This window comes from Lineus longissimus, chromosome 17 (genome assembly GCF_910592395.1).
Source record: "Lineus longissimus chromosome 17, tnLinLong1.2, whole genome shotgun sequence".
NCBI classification, from domain to species: Eukaryota; Metazoa; Nemertea; class Pilidiophora; order Heteronemertea; family Lineidae; genus Lineus; species Lineus longissimus.
In genome coordinates, this window is record NC_088324.1 from 8,795,791 (window position 1) to 8,812,646 (window position 16,856).

General features: G+C 38.1%; 1 protein-coding gene across 9 annotated transcripts in view; it reads left to right on the forward strand.

The window, feature by feature from the left end:
- The window catches only part of LOC135501153 (GTPase-activating Rap/Ran-GAP domain-like protein 3), a 185,742-nt gene that overhangs the window by 99,554 nt on the left and 69,332 nt on the right, over positions 1-16,856 (forward strand). For 3 of the 9 annotated variants that reach the window (XM_064793023.1, XM_064793022.1, XM_064793021.1), the window contains exon 2: positions 4,954-5,233. The exons of the other annotated variants lie outside the window; for them this stretch is intronic. In XM_064793023.1, the coding sequence (XP_064649093.1) occupies positions 4,992-5,233 (242 nt within the window). In that variant the 5' untranslated portion in view covers positions 4,954-4,991. The remainder of the gene's footprint in view (positions 1-4,953; positions 5,234-16,856) is intronic. 9 annotated transcript variants of the gene reach the window in all.

Below are 16,856 nucleotides of genomic sequence, written 5' to 3' on the forward strand. Positions count from 1 at the left end.
ACCTTATAGCACGGTAATACAAACATCAATGAAACTGGCCAGTGAACAGAAGTCATGTTCATGCATGGCTCGAATGTACAGTCGTGCAGTGTACATGTGTTCGTTCAAAGTTGGTATTTGAACACAGTTTTGAGACGATCCCTTAAGCGGCGCGCGACACTGGTGTGTGGAGTATGGCAATCAGCCGATGTTCTATGCCCTTGAGAAGGACTATTGAATAGTTTGGATCTCGGAAATGGTGAGATCTAATTCTGTATCTACTTATCCCAAGTAGGACTACATGTTTACTTAACGGAAAGCTTGGATGCGTTGATTAGTCTTGGGACTGTGGCTTGAATACTCTAAAACCGCCAAAGACAATTTAACCTTCGGACAGAGGTCCCTTTGGTTAAAGAGGTGGCCATAACATTTTTGATGAAATAAAAGACTGATACGGAAGTCCTCAGTTCACATATTACTGAATGTATATTCAGTACATATTTAAATGTTATTGATTTTATGTTTGAATGTCAATTTGAACGAATGATTACCTAGCCTTAAGTATGTTTATTGATTCGATTCGCGTGATCGTCGCGAAGATTTGTCAAGGCTATGTAGTGCAGCACATGTACATTGCACGACCGTCCAATATATGAGAATAATATATCAAGAGCTTACTCTTAGCATCAAAATGTATCAAAGCTTGCGAAGACGGCCATGGTTTTAGTCAAAAAGCTACTGACTGTGATTAATTTGCAAATGTCGACCAATCCGATCCTCCTAAGTCGTCTTAATGAAAGTTGTCAGCTTGATCAATATGACCTTGAATAACCAGCATGATGCAAAGGATTTTAATTCATTAAAGTCAACGAGGAAGATAGCTTCTTACACTCTAGACGGACTATATGTAGTTAGTTTTGAAAATGTCCATGCACTTCAAACAGTTCTCAAGAAGTCTTCTTGAAAATAGTAATGATAAGTATTGCCATGCGTTGACGGGCTGGCCTATGATGCTCGGAGATTTTGAATTATATTCACTCAGTCAGCAAGCTAGTGTATTGTCTTGCATACAAGTTGGTTGAAATTGCAAATGTCAAATTCGACTCGAAGTAGTCTTCATGAAGGAAGCATAAATATGATATACTGACACTGGATGCTTGTTGGAATAATGAAGCGATGAAAAGTGCATGTATTGATTTGTCGAATGGAGAAGCTAGAAAAACGACATGTGTGTTGTATTGACATACTGAATAGGTTTATTTGAACGGAGGAGATATGATGGAAAAGGTTAATTTATTAAGTAGATGTGGGGTGATTTCCTCACGAACTATCATGACAAGTAGTTTAGTTAAACCATGTAGGATTATATAAATTTATGTGTACATTTTCTTATCATATATGTTCCAGTTATAACTATATAATGACCATATGTCTGTGATCCAAGAGAAAGTAATCTTCTGTCTCTTCAGCGATCTCCCAATGAAAGTAACATGTAAATTTGCTGCGTAACTCAAAGGTGCTCTAGAACACTCTCTTCGACAATTACTTACCAACAGTTACTAATGGCGTAACTTGGAGATTGTCTCTTCAGTTTATGGCATCATCCTCTTCATCTGACATCACAAAATATATCAATAGCCACCCCAGGCAAATACATCTTATCTCAAATCAATAGGTTGTTTAAGTGAAAAAGGTGATAAGCATGCCAGTGGATATTTTAGGGAATAATTTCTTAAGGAAGCCTTTTAGTGAATTCAGACCCCCCGGATTAAGGCAGCCGACACAATATATTTAAAGGTCGGAGTTATTATCAAATTGAGTAACACTTTTTCCAAACTTTTGTTATCTTAGATAGTGTTACAGGATTTATTGTCAACTTCATCAGTTAAATGTCATTTATTATCCGGAGATATTGGTTCTAGATGAATCAAAACATTAGTGGAGATGAATTACACTTTTTTGTTGCATGTAAAGTAACAGATTCATCTTTTAAAGGACGTGAATATAATTTTTTCTTTATTTTTCATGTTGCTACGCTCAATCAAGTTTATAATGCATGACACTTGACATACAGTTAGACGTCACTTTGAATTCGATACAGGGTATATCCCCAAAAGAATGTCGGTTGACATATACAGAGATTGGGCATGTCGGGAGGGTTGTTCTTAACTTATAGCAAAGATACCGTGGATGTATAGACAATAACGTTTTGCACACAGAAATTCATTTGGACTGAAATAATTTGCCAAAGTATGCTGGCTCTTCGATTATAAGTTTGTCTTCCGCAAGGAAATAAATCAAAACCTATTTACTATTTACATAGGACCTTCATCAGAAGTTGCCAGTCCACTGCTTCTGACTTTTATTTGGATATTATACTTTTATTTGGATATTATATCGTTTCTCTACACATGAACAAGAAGAGATAGTATACGCAAGAAAGGAGTTGAGAAGTTCGTGAGGATAAATTCTTCTAAGTTAATTCACCATTCATAAGCAGAACGTTTGAAGTATGACACTGTGGGTAATATCTATATATTTCAGAGTCAAAAGAATAGTATATTAAATTATCATATAGAAGACCGTATCCTGCATGAGACTCTTATTGAGTTCTTGAATAACATAGCACGGAGAATACTCCTCGAACATTAGAGAGGAGAGGTCCATTTGCATTTTCCTTTGATAGACATGGTCATAGAAAAGTTCACAGTATGTTAATTCTAGTTTACTTAATGGATACAGATACTAGGTCATCATTTAGCCGAGCATTAGTAAGAGAATGTTTAATAGAAAAAATTATGCAAAACATGATAATTCTCTAGATTCACTCTGATCTTGTAAGACCAGTGGCGTATACTAATTTGCGACGTGTGCATACTTTTGTATACACTATGACTGAATTGACACCCGAGGATAGAATATTATAGACTATATGGTTTCAAAACAAGGGGGAAAATGACAAAACGTTGTTGCGTGCTGTATTTGTACACATACATGTACATGGTGGCGGCTGTACATCAAAAAGCAATACCATCGGAATTTGACAACCATCAACCATGTCAACAAACATGATAAACTCGTGCAATAGTCATTAGTTCGAGTGTTTGCAACTTATATGCTCCGTGTTAATCAATGATGCATGTGGGTGGTTAAACATTGAAACATTCCTGTCATTATCTCACGGATGTGTGGCAAATATCCGTTTACTTTATTGCTTTATCAGCTCCGATGATGAACGAATTTACCAGTGGTTGGATATGTACCAGGTCCTTATCTAGTTGGGGAGGGTGCTACGGCCCCCAGGCGCCTAAAAAACGCGTTTTGCATGCAGATTTGGGGCAAAACGTGATGTACTTCATGCTGCTACAAAAAAGCCAATTTTTTGTGCTGCTTAATTTTTTTCGATTCGCGAAAACTTCTTGAAGATATTTTCTGGCTGATTTCAAACGTTCTTGGTCCGGTTTTTCCATTGACAAGGTTTTAACTGGGTTAGTCGCGAAATTCTCAAAAATAAAACACCGGCAATCATTTCGTGGGTGACACTGGCAGATTGTCTGTAATACATATATGTTTAGTCCCAAGAGGTAAGATAAACTATCAAAGCCTCTAAAGTTATATTCAGGAAAATGGATCAGTTGAGCTTGATTTATACCATTTTCCTCTGAAGTTTGATTACATAAATTGCGCTTCCAGGTATTTTGTATGCTAGCAGTTAGATAAAGCATAATAAAAATGTCATATTATATGAAATAATCTCTCCAATAAATTGAATAATAAACATTTGCTCTTCTGTTGGTTTATATTTGTGATTATTTGGTCCGGGGCTTTTTAGTGAAACCATAATTCAATCAATATCAGAATATTGTATTATCTTTAATGTTTTATCAATTTGGCGACCGTTTACAAGCTGAGTACAGAGTTCATTGTTGGTCATGTCTATCTAACTTTAGCCACAAAAATCTTATATCTTAATTATCGAATTGCAATTGTGTTCACGTTAAGCCCTTCGGCTGAGTATAGGTCATAGCTATACATGCACGATCTCCTACTTTAGCAACACAAAAATCCTATTTGGGTAAATAATCCCGATTTGAAATACATTGTATATCAATATATCAGCGATAAAAATAGGTTAGATACGAAGTGTGCTTAATAACGTCAATGTATTGTTTTAATTACACGTTATGAGGATAATTTTGCAACTAAATTGACAGAGAATCAACGCCCAATTTTAAACTTTGGTGTTCACAAGTATAAAACTTATAACAAATCTGAAAAAATAAAAATTTTCATTGTATGCTTCTCCCCATATCCAGGCCTCACAAGTACGTTTTAACATCCAGCACCTTAACCTTCTAAGATGGCACAGCGAAACTGCAGACCTCCCTTTACACTAAATGTAGTTAGTTTTAGTCCCAAGAAGGGTAAGTATGAAGCTAGCTAAGATAGTGCGAGACATACCTATTTGTTATGTAGCTCATCAAGTAACTTTTACTTAGTGTAGGTAGTTCTAAAAACACTCAAAAAGAAAACATAATATTTTGATGAAATGTGCAGATAATAGGTTTCAAAACAAAACTTTAAACCAGTTAAAAGTTGTACTGAAGAACCCAACACGAACATGATTGCCAATTGTTCTTTCTGATAGCTCAGAAACTTATAAAAAGTTATATATTGGTTCTTTAAATATGTATAATCATTCTGATACATAAATCACGAATAATAGTATCTTAAAGAATTTCGTAGTTATTAAAAGAACACTCAATTAACAAAGTACGACATCTACAAATAATCCTACAACACACATAAAAGCTAAAATTATTATAAATTCATGTTCTTCATTATTATTATTCAAAAATTTGTAAAGCGTAACAATTATCCTTTATGCATGTTAAAGTTAAGCAAATTTTATTCTATGAAATGAAAACTTAAAGTTTTTTTTCTGTAAGGTTATGATGATCCTTTATCCTACAGGCCACACCAGCAAGATTTGTCCAAAGGCAACCGCCACGATGACGAACCTTCTAAAGGTATTTGGGGGCTCGATGACCGAGTTGAACAAGATTTCTTCAGGCGAGCAAGAGGCGGAGTTCACGCCAAAGCCGGGTCTTCTCCGGCGGGCCTTCTCTTCCAAGAAGAAGCGAAAGAAAACCATGGATAGGCTCTCGCCGAATTACAGCCCGGGCCACCAGCCCCTGAGGCCGGCGAGATCGAACCCTTGCACTTGTAATATGATCTATCTTACTCCTGACAGGTAGGGAGATTTTCTTGATTCTAACAAATAAAGCAACCAAAAAGAAACTACGTTAATTTATACCAACAAGGCAGGCGTTAATTTGACTGGATATTTCTTGTCAATAATTGTCCATTTATTTCAAATAAAAAACAGTAATTTTGGCTATTATGAGGGATTTGATACATGACATGTTGATTAAAAAAATTCTAATCAGAGAGGCTTCGAACAAGGCATCGAATTGTCCTAGTTATTCCTTGTCAAGGATTGTCAATTTCGCGTAATTGTTATGACCATTTATTCTTTCCAGAAAGACTGATAACAAGGCAATGATTTATTTTGGATATTTCTTGTCAAGAGTTTTCCATTTTCAATAATTGTTACAATTCATAATTGTTACCAGGAAGACTATTATGATAAAGCGTTTGTCTGTTCTGGATATTTCTTTCAAGAAGTGTTCTTTTTCTGTTATTGTTACAATTCTTGATTCATACCAGAAAATACTAACAAGGCGTTTATTTTGTTCTGGATATTTCTTGCCAAGAATTGTTCTTTTTCTGTTATTGTTACAATTCTTGATTCATACCAGAAAATACTAACAAGGCGTTTTTTTTTGTTCTGGGTATTTCTTGCCAAGAATTGTTCTTTTACTGTTATTGTTACAATTCTTGATTCATACCAGAAAATACTAACAAGGCGTTTTTTTTTGTTCTGGGGATTTCTTGCCAAGAATTGTTCTTTTTCTGTTATTGTTACAATTCTTGATTTATACCAGAAAATACTAACAAGGCGTTTATTTTGTTCTGGGTATTTCTTGCCAAGAAGTTTTCTTTTTCTGTTATTGTTACAATTCTTGATTCATACCAGAAAATACTAACAAGGCGTTTATTTTGTTCTGGGTATTTCTTGCCAAGAAGTTTTCTTTTTCTGTTATTGTTACAATTCTTGATTCATACCAGAAAATACTAACAAGGCGTTTATTTTGTTCTGGGTATTTCTTGCCAAGAATTGTTCTTTTACTGTTATTGTTACAATTCTTGATTCATACCAGAAAATACTAACAAGGCGTTTATTTTGTTCTGGGTATTTCTTGCCAAGAATTGTTCTTTTTCTGTTATTGTTACAATTCTTGATTCATACCAGAAAATACTAACAAGGCGTTTATTTTGTTCTGGGTATTTCTTGCCAAGAATTGTTCTTTTTCTGTTATTGTTACAATTCTTGATTCATACCAGAAAATACTAACAAGGCGTTTATTTTGTTCTGGGTATTTCTTGCCAAGAATTGTTCTTTTTCTGTTATTGTTACAATTCTTGATTCATACCAGAAAATACTAACAAGGCGTTTATTTTGTTCTGGGTATTTCTTGCCAAGAATTGTTCTTTTTCTGTTATTGTTACAATTCTTGATTCATACCAGAAAATACTAACAAGGCGTTTATTTTGTTCTGGGTATTTCTTGCCAAGAATTGTCAATTTTTTGTAACTTTAAAACGGCAATTCGATTTTTCCGAGGAGGACTACTTATAATTGATTGGTTCTTTCTTGCCAAGAATTGACCATCTCCTGTAATTGTTATTCTTGCTGAAGTAAGTACAAACGTGACATGAATTAAAAAAGTTATAGGACATGTTTTATGTCCTATTGATATTCTTAGGAATTTCCTGAAAACTACTTGATGCCATTATCTCTTGCTGAACCCTTGATATTAGGCGTCAATCCTTGTTTTGAGTGATACCAAAATTTAAAAAACAAACAAAAGGGAAATGGCTGATTTCATCATCCACCCACCCCGGATGGAAATATTTCATCTCTCGTGCCATCGACCAATTCTAAGATGATCTCTAAAAATCAACTCAGTTACAGATATAGTGTCAGTATGTATCATCAGGACACAGATTCAGGCTGTCAGAAAAGTTTATCGTGTTCGTCAAAGAAAAACTGCCTATACCTGATATCAAAAAGTTTTAAAGCATTACCATGGTAACCATTGTTCGCAAGACGACAATGTTGACACCAGAAGGGAGACAGCTAAGGTTATGGCATCATAACATTCCACTCCTAGATCCAACTTGCCTATATATTGCCTGAAACAACAACAACAAAAAATACACTATCATGTTTAACAATAAAAAAGCTATTAGACTCAGTGATTTCGCAACTTCGAAAGAGTTTGAAGAGTTGTTCGATCAAAAAAGTAAGGGTGAGATTTTAAAAACTGAGCATACATTTCCCACCCAAAGTCAGAAGGGCAAGGTGTTGTTTTGAATTCTTCTTGCAGTTGTTGACATCTTTCGATCTGCTTGCGTGAATAATGGATCTAACTGCGACGTATTTTATTCGTCATTACGCAAGTTGGTAACACAAACGAAACGCACGTATCAGAAGATACCGCTTAAGACATACAGGCGTGCATGAAAAATGACCCACTTCCGTCAACAGCTTCCTTTCCAATTCGACATGATATTGTTATCAGTTCTGGAGAAAGTCTTTTAAGAATGGTTCGTTAAAGTTCAATGTATTTAGGTGTCGTTCGGATAAATTGAAATTAATGTTGATGTAGTTCCAGAGCGTCACAAATGAATAGATGATTTTTGAATGTTTCCCTTCTAGAAGTTTCCCTTCTAGAAATGTTTCCCTTCTATCTGCAAACTAATGATGGCAAGAACTTCATTTGGGGGAAGGAGACTAAGAGGTGTCGACAGATTGGCATGATAACTCCGTTGGTCCTTTTACCGAATACATCTTTAAAAAAACAAATAAAATAATATCAACCCTTGATATTGCTACAAAAAGCCCGGTGAAATAAGATAAAAAACATCCAGATGACATCTAGGAAACATTAAACCGTTGTCCAGGGATTTGTTGATGGTTGACTCTGAGATAGGTCTCTTTGTACATCAGTTTAATGGTTAATAACTTCAAGATAGGAAGATGCCCAACACCATTAAGGACAGTGTCTGTTTATCAAAAGAAAGCGCCTTGCAACTGGAGTAGAGGTACCAATCTCAATGGGACAGTTATTGGCTTTGGTCAAATACCAAATATCACTTTAGAGAACTTCAACAACCATCATACCATTGGGTAATTGATGTGTGGAACTCGTGGTTCTAGACTAAGTGGAAGGTGGTATTGCACCAGTCATCTTAAGCATTATGAGCATCGAAGCCAAATCAAATGGCTTGTTTTGACTTGGTACTTTATAGGATCATCCTTCAAAGCGTTGGATGAGACTTGTAAATGATACCAAATCATTTTGAATGCAGCTCCCTTTAATTCGAATTTGACTCGGAAAGAAAAGGATTGCCATGTCGCCCTGTAAGCCAACTGATGTTCGGGTTATCATCTCGGAAACATAGCATTGCTGACTTTGATGTAACACATAGAGTCTTTGAGGAGACGTAGGGTCGACTTTCTAAGGCCTCGAGGGATAGGCGAGAGTCGCATTAATCTAAGAGGCTTGTGAGGTTTCTAAGGGGCTTAGTAAAAGCGTATTTGGTACATTTGTCTCAACGGGTACTGCAGACGGGTTCTTTTTTACTTTGAAATATGACTTAGTCACGGGGAAAGATTATATCTGCTCTCTAAAAACCGCTGATATGATATGTGAGCTGATGTAAGTAGTATGCATTGTCCCAAAGATTTAAAGAAAATCTTTATGGTGTGGCAAGTGTTAAATTCGTAGCTGGGTTGGAAGTGTGCGGGTTTCAATCCCAAGATACAACCAACCCATGCCAACATCGTGGCATATCCTGGTGTTTATCTACACACTCGTCAAACCTTCAGAGGCCATAGCCATGGATGTTCACACCGGCAAGCTATACGTCACCCCTTCATGATGAGGACCATTTGGGCGTCAAATGGCCATATCTGTCGTCCCTGAATGAGGCACTTCCTGGAACCCATGATGATATATCGGCGATAAACATCAGTGGTTTACATGTTTACTTGTATCAAGTTCCGTTTCACGTACATTTGGCTAGAATGGCGACATAATGACTTCAGTACACAGGAACGACCAGACGCGATGTCTCAAAAGTTGTCTTTTAATCAGACTCCCAGTAATGCAAATTGGGTCACCTGTACATTGAGATAAATAGCATGTGTACAGATGAACAGGCGGCCGCTGTGGTTTCATGTGAGACAGGCTTCACTTTTTACTATAAGTAGGGTGGTACTAATTTACATTTTTGCTAGCCCTCGGAGAAACTGAGATACGTACTTCAACATCGGCTTTGCTTTGAAACCCGCGACTGTGTGAGTCTAAAAACTGGGTTTATATACCTTGTGTACAAAGGGAACACCACATCATCCACGCAGGAGTCGATTATGATGAATTTGATGAAATTAATATTAATTCGAGTTATAAACCGCACCCCATGGGTACGTGTCTGGATCAGAGATCTGTCGGTCGTTTACATTATTTAGTCGTGAGCTTATGTCTTCCTAATGTGGTATTCATGTGGGTTACCTTTGCCACTTTGATGAATATGTGTCGACCCTCTCGGGGGCAGCATCGGATCATTATATTCAAAAGCAGAAGAGACGTGGAAAAACAGGCCGCGTAAAAGGATTAGGCGCATCTTTGCTGCAGTCGCCCAAGCAAAAAGTTGACATTGGATTGGCATTGGATTTTAGTACCAGTGCTATGATCTCTCCTAGGTATTGGAGGAGATGGCCCCAACTCTTTGGATACCGGAGTTGCAATGGATGTCGTACTTCAGTCACCACATGAATCTAGGGCATTATATTGAAGTTATCGACCCTGCATCGGCTTCTTGCTGAATGTGATGAAACATTGTGATCGTATGTGGTGGGGTGTCATACCAGTTCAGCCTCCGAGTTAACATGCTTAATGAGAATAACTTGCTCTTAATTAACTGTTTTAACGATTTTCGAAGAATTTCTCGCTTGATATAAGAAAAGAGTTTGGTTTGAAAAAATATCATGTGCATAAACTCCAGCTGCTTCGAAATCACCTTGATATTTAAATTTTTTATGAAATGTCATTTGTTTTATGTTAACAATAATTGCTTTCCATTACTTTACATAGCAGGCTCTTTTTGCGAAACCTTCTTCTGGACTCGATTCCTTACTTCATACATATCAAAATGTCTTTGAAGAATGACACGGGTGTTTTCGTTGAAACCTAACCCACACTGTCGACTTCCCTTCACATACTTAGCAGGCATTGCCTCACTCCCAACATGCGATGCCACCATTACCTATTCCGATCAATTCAACAGTTTCATCAGTATGTAACAACCACCCCTCACTTCCTTTATCTTCACCGCCCCCACGTCGCCGGTATCTTTAATTCATGCATCCGGCGTCTTTTTTGTCTTGTTATTTCTCTGATTGTCATACTTATGCAAAACAGAATATGAGATAAGATCGATAGACATACATGTACATGTGACGAGATACATATTACATAGTGTAATTCAACAGATGCAGGATATATACATGGATATGATAGTTTTAAATCTTGCCATAACAATATCTGTCTGATAACTATTACCTGTAGGGTGACCCTGATGGGACATTAAGTTTTAACAGAATTATTTATGAAATTCATGCATTTGTGAAAAGTTGCATCTGACATGTAAAAACGTTATATAGATCTATCCAAAAACAGATTAGTTCAACTAATCTGTTTTTGATCTATCTCATTGCATCGTTTCTCGAACACCAAACGGGAAAAATGAAAAATTTCATCTGACATGTAAAAACGATATATAGATCTATCCAAAAACAGATTAGTTGAACTAACAGATTTGTTGAACTAATCTGTTTTTGATCTATCTCATTGCATCATTTCTCGAACACCAAACGGGAAGGTAAATATGCTCGCCCTGCTAATTTCAGGCAATCGCCAAGCCAACCTTTGTCACTTTTGCCTCTTCATATAAGTTACAGACAGATTACTAAGACTTGAATGGCTCTGCACACATGCGACTGTAAATAACAAAATGAACAAAAAACCGCGTAATTCGATAATTTGATTGTCTTCGTCTGGCAAAAGAAATGGCCGAGGAACAGGCATCTTGAATTATCGATTGACGTAATAGTATATACATGTATGGCGGGTCTTTTTGTCTTGTTTTTTTGGTAACTCTGACGGCGAGAGGGCATTGAGGTTAATCCCAATATTGTGGTGTCAAAAATCAGACAAAAACTTTGATTTCTAAAGGCTATCTAATCATGATCAGCATATATATCATCATCTGTCTCTGCCAATAATGTAATATCATATGTTTATTACTGGCGGCGCTGCAAAAATCAACTAGATTAGCTAATAACTAGGTTTTAGCCAATTTGATGTGATATTTTGAAGGAGGCATAAGATTTACAGTCGATACGTGTAGTATAGACTGGGCGAAACAAAGGCATTCTCACACTAACTGTCACACAATAAAGAAATGCATGGTTATGTTATTTTAGGCATGTTAATATTCAGGTTCACGTTGAATTTTAAGATTATGTTTTATAATAATAATACGAGTCTTATATAGCGCAGTATCCAATCATTAACTGGCCGCTCAAAGCGCTTGATAGGCCTCTTTAAAAGTTGACAGTTGAAGGAAGTTTGTTCTACAGCTGACAACAGAAATGCATTCACCCAAAAACAAGCTGGCATGTCCATCGTACACTAGTTTGTTGTTTGTTGCTGAAAGCCATGCAGATTTATCAACACAACACAGCGAAATGCATTAGCTTTGTCGTTGAAGAGATGGCGCAAATTATCCCATTCATATTGCATGCTTTGTGCTCATTCGGTACCATGATGCCATCGCTCAGTGGTTAATTCAATCAATAGATTTCATGGACATCGCTTTGAGGGTAATGAATCAAAAATTACTCCCAAACGGCGCATCATGTAGAATCATTTCAACAGTGGACATTGGGCGTGATCGGTCAAATCTTTTGGCGCTGTCTTCATCATGACCTTGGGAAAGCATGAATCAATGTTTTATGAAGAAATAGGCTACATATAGGTTGCTCAAGGGGCAATGATGGCCATTCTTTTGCGACCGAGTTGATTTTTTTTGGTGTAATGAGACTGTCATCTGCGATGTTCGGCCATTGGTCTGAGGGACTAAGAGTTGACCACAGCCACGCCATTTTGGCAAGAACTCGAAATCCTACAGCAGTTAGAACTCATTAAAAACGAAGCGAATGCCAATTTCAAGGTAGTGAGTCTGTTCTCTGAAAACAAAGAACTGACTCCCACCGGCTTGCAATTGGAATTCACTTCGCTTTAAAATAGTTCTAAGTGCTTCTAGCCAAAGTGGAGATGCCTAACGTCAACCCTCAAAAGCAAACTCTCTTACCTATTATTCTGCCTACATTCTGTGTGTCTATTGGATTCATATCCTTTTGTCTCATTATCTCCGAATTCCCGCTGCAGCTTCAACCTCTGCTCTAAACTTAATTTAGCGAATCCGTGAATCTTATTAATCAAACCTTATCACCCCCATAGCAGGTTTTATGCTAATTTTATTTCACATCCGATAGGCGTCTATTGCGGCGGCAAGAATACTAAATGCTAAGAATGTTAATGATTTGGAAACTCTGATGCCAAAGAGGCGACGTAGCCAGATTACAAACGACTAAATGGGGAGCGCTTGAAACTAATCATAAAAAGTGACTAAATTTCGTTTTTCACCGGCATCCAATTAGTTTACCCCTATCTTTCTGACTGCTTTTTGATATCAGTTTCAGTGGTACCCAATTTTTGTTTCTCTACGTTCCGCGCTACTCAGTGAACAGATTGAGATAAGGGTTAACGATCGATACCAAACCAATAAAAGACTGATCATGATTGAACCACCACTTAAAGTAAACTCATCGGTAACCACGGAACTAATTCTGGTGTAAAAGTGGTCCAATAAACTCGCCTATCTGTCTTAATCTAAGACAATTTAGACAAGGCGCCGAAGAAGTGAGTTCCGCCACATTGCCAATGCATCGAATCTGTGTCGCTGCTACAATATTGTGTACAGCTTCCTCCTCCGCTGATTTACAGTAAGCAATTTCCGAGTTTTGCGAATTGCGCCGTTTACTGTCGGATATAAGACTCTCTTTTCATTGTGTAGTAGTGCGGCTGATAATGCGAAGGAGAACATTACTTATGATGGAGACGATATATCGGTGGGTGTTTAGGCAGTAATATGTTAGGGTATTGTATAGTATGAAAGGAAAATGCTGCCTGCAGAAGAAAGAGTGTCCACCGAAGAAAATGTTAGTTTTTTTAATATCTCCAGGCAAGCGGTGCTAAACTAGTTCCGATCTCCCCCACCAGTGCACAAAATCTGTATTTAATAATGCATGGATATCGCTCAATGACATAAAGTTTTCCTGCGATGCCAACAGTCGTGAACATCCCTTAACCATATTAACCTCTTGGAACCACTAAATACGCTTAGCCTTAGACGATAACAGAATAATGAACAAAGGACAGGTCCCTAAAACAATTATTTGCTCGAAGACCCAAGGCGAATTATCAGCTATTAAATAATTAATAGGCAATTAATGGCCGACCTAGCGGGAGAAATGCCCATGGCGACTGAACGTCCTGGCGCTGACAGGTTGTCATCTTTGTTCTGCTGCCTGTTGCGGTCTTATCTTACCATCCATTTAAGGTATCATCGACCCATACTCCCCGTTTATACGGGAAGTGACTTTATAATGTGAATTGACGACAGTTTCAGCGCATCGATCTATTGGCGTGTTGCTTTATTGCAGGCCAGTAACTGGAATTGCGGTCACCAATTTTGAGGTACTATTTGGAAGAATCGCCTGAAAGCGAATTTGTTTTGCTGTTAATTGGCTGTTGGACAGCAGATTCATGGCGGTACCTTTCCGTCATTCGAGCCAGGACTACTGCGTACCCAGGCATTTCATGTCGGCCTCTCGATTGGGAGTTACGTGGGGGTCGATGTTCAAGATTTTCGCTGATAACCCTTTGATAAGACGGTAGAACAATAAGTATTTAGCCTTAGGTGCGAGTGGGCTTTGCTTGAGAAGAATAGATTGCGCATTGGGCTATGTCTGAATTATTTGGACCGCGAGGTGAGGTAAGAAAAACGTAATGTAGCCATTTTAATGCTGGGATGAGAACACTGTGTGGCCTAGATTTGATGATGTCAAATTGGAAGGCCACCAAAGCACGATTTATTGTGATTTCTTAATTGGGTATCACAGTAGATGTTAATGAGGTACTAGTGTACTCGTGATAAGATAACACATACCATTCTGATGACGAGTGTCAACAAAGTTATTGATAGATTGGGTGATTTACTATAGTAGACCCACTAGAGTTTTCGTGTTATGTCAAATATGTCAGTCCGAGGTGGTCCTTGATTTAGACATGATGGACTTCTATTTTGGTCGGCGTAAAGGGAGAAGGGCAAGCGACCAACCTTCCCGCCTACCTCCCCTATTGAATACTTTGCTTCTGTCTAGTAGGCGCAAAAGGTAAGAGGCGTAGACTGATGTTTCATTTCTCAATTCATCTATGTGCTGTCCTGGTACCTACCAGTAATCTGGCACTCCATTGGGGGTGAATTCCCGCAAACCTTCAGGCGCTTGTCTCAGTCCTTCAGAAGCGTCCCCCCCAGAGTTTCCCATTACCGTATGCTTTTTTGCCCCTTACCCCGCAGTTAAAAGAATTCAAGCCTCGCCCAATACCAGTCTGTTGTCTTTAAACAAAGCCCGCTCGCACCTTGACTAACCTAAATTCCCATCGTTCTGCTGTCTTATCAAATGTTTATCAGGACAAATCTTGATAACATCGACTCTCATGAAACAGCTTTCCAGGGGACAGATAAGCCTAAACCGCCAAGAGCAATTATGAGCAAATAAACGTAATGGCCACCTCCGTGAATGACCAACGTACAGGACGAGTCCTATTCAACTTAATCAATCAAGACTGACTCCCAAGCCTCCACGTCAGAGGGGCGATATGTCGCCTTAATCCGAGGCGATGAAACTAAACCATCAGCACCAGCAGAGGTGTCTAAGACTTCTTCAAACTCATAACCAGACCAGAGTATATGGCATATTCTCAACGGGCATGTCAATAAAACACCTCTCGGACGTATCGACGTTGATCACACGCCATTGATCGTGACCTTTCCACTGCTGACTAGACATCGTACCTTTCGGACGGTAAACTAGGATTGGAATGTCTTCGTAAAACAGGAGTTACCGTCGACCTGATACCAGAACGCTCTCGTCATTGCCAGAGTCGTCGTCATAAGGGGTAATCGAGGCGGACTCAATGACGTCAGTTCTAAGCACACTGGAGTTTTCCCCTCCAACCTTTTTCTTGCCGTGACTTAGTTACATTGTATTCAATCAGGAATATCAAGTTTTTTTTGGCATTTATGACCTGGGTAATTAATCAAGTGCTAGTAATTTTTTCTTCTTAACTTTGTCGAAGACGAGTTAAGGTCACCAGCTGCTTCCCTCCCCCCACCCTGATACAATTTTTGATTAGGCAACCCGACAGTATGTATGGCCATATACGCCCAGAATCAACACTTTCCGGCTAGCCCAACATTATAATTGCATTTCTGCTTCATTAACAAACTCATTAGCGGTAGCAGGAAGTTCAAAGGAAATTGATGAACACTGTCTAATTATCGTTGCAGCCTACCTTGACAGTTACTCCACGTGCATCGGTACAGAGTTAGGCGTGTAAAATGCACTGCGAATCTGAGGTGAACAAACAATTGTATGCATTGATGGAGTTTGCAATAAAGAACTAAGGATTGAATATTCAGGGGTTTCGCCCCATTAGGATATGCAGTCAGCGTGTTAAACCGTGGTTATAGAATGAAATCGCAGCTAAAGAATGACATGATGGCGATATGAAATGTTGTCATAATCTTCCCTGACCTTCTAAATGTAATGCGATGGCAAGTTGGCTTTTTGCCAACTTGCCATCTTTTGCCGACACAACCAACTTAACTTTGTAGCGTAGGTGTTTTAGAAGTAGACACACGGACTGTACATTGCATAGACAGACGTATAACTTGGCCACTTTGGGAAAACGTACACTGACTTATCGATTGCTCTCTGGTCAGAAGTCCAATGCAAGCAGATTAGACTGAAACGCACCATCCATCATCACACTCGCTCCTGAAACATGTCGGCTTCTGATCAAAGCAATTCGTAATCGAATATCCGAAATATATGTCAGCTTTATTAGATTAACAGAGTGTTTAGTAAAGACGAGCAGTCTGATTAGCATAACGTACTGAGTGCGTTTTTTTTCCTCCCTGCGAACTAATGGGATATCCAATCCTAATGTAAATTGAAATATTGAATAGCGAGACGTGGTTATTTAAGAGTTTAAAAAAGATATGTTACTCTCAGAATAACTGATAAATGTTTTGTATTTACTCACATACGTATGTATCTTTCTTTTTGCTGCTTTGATGACGCCCCTATCGCAAGCATTAGGGGTCGTCACAAATAAACAAGTGACAGTGAGTAGGCCCTAGCTCCTTTGATATTCTATACAGATACATGTATGCTTTGGAAAATTCGAGAAAACTCTGCTTATAGGCATTTAAGTAGTCGTATTGTTGCCTTTAGACAACATTATGGAGAAAAAAGGTCTGCGAGAGAAAGAA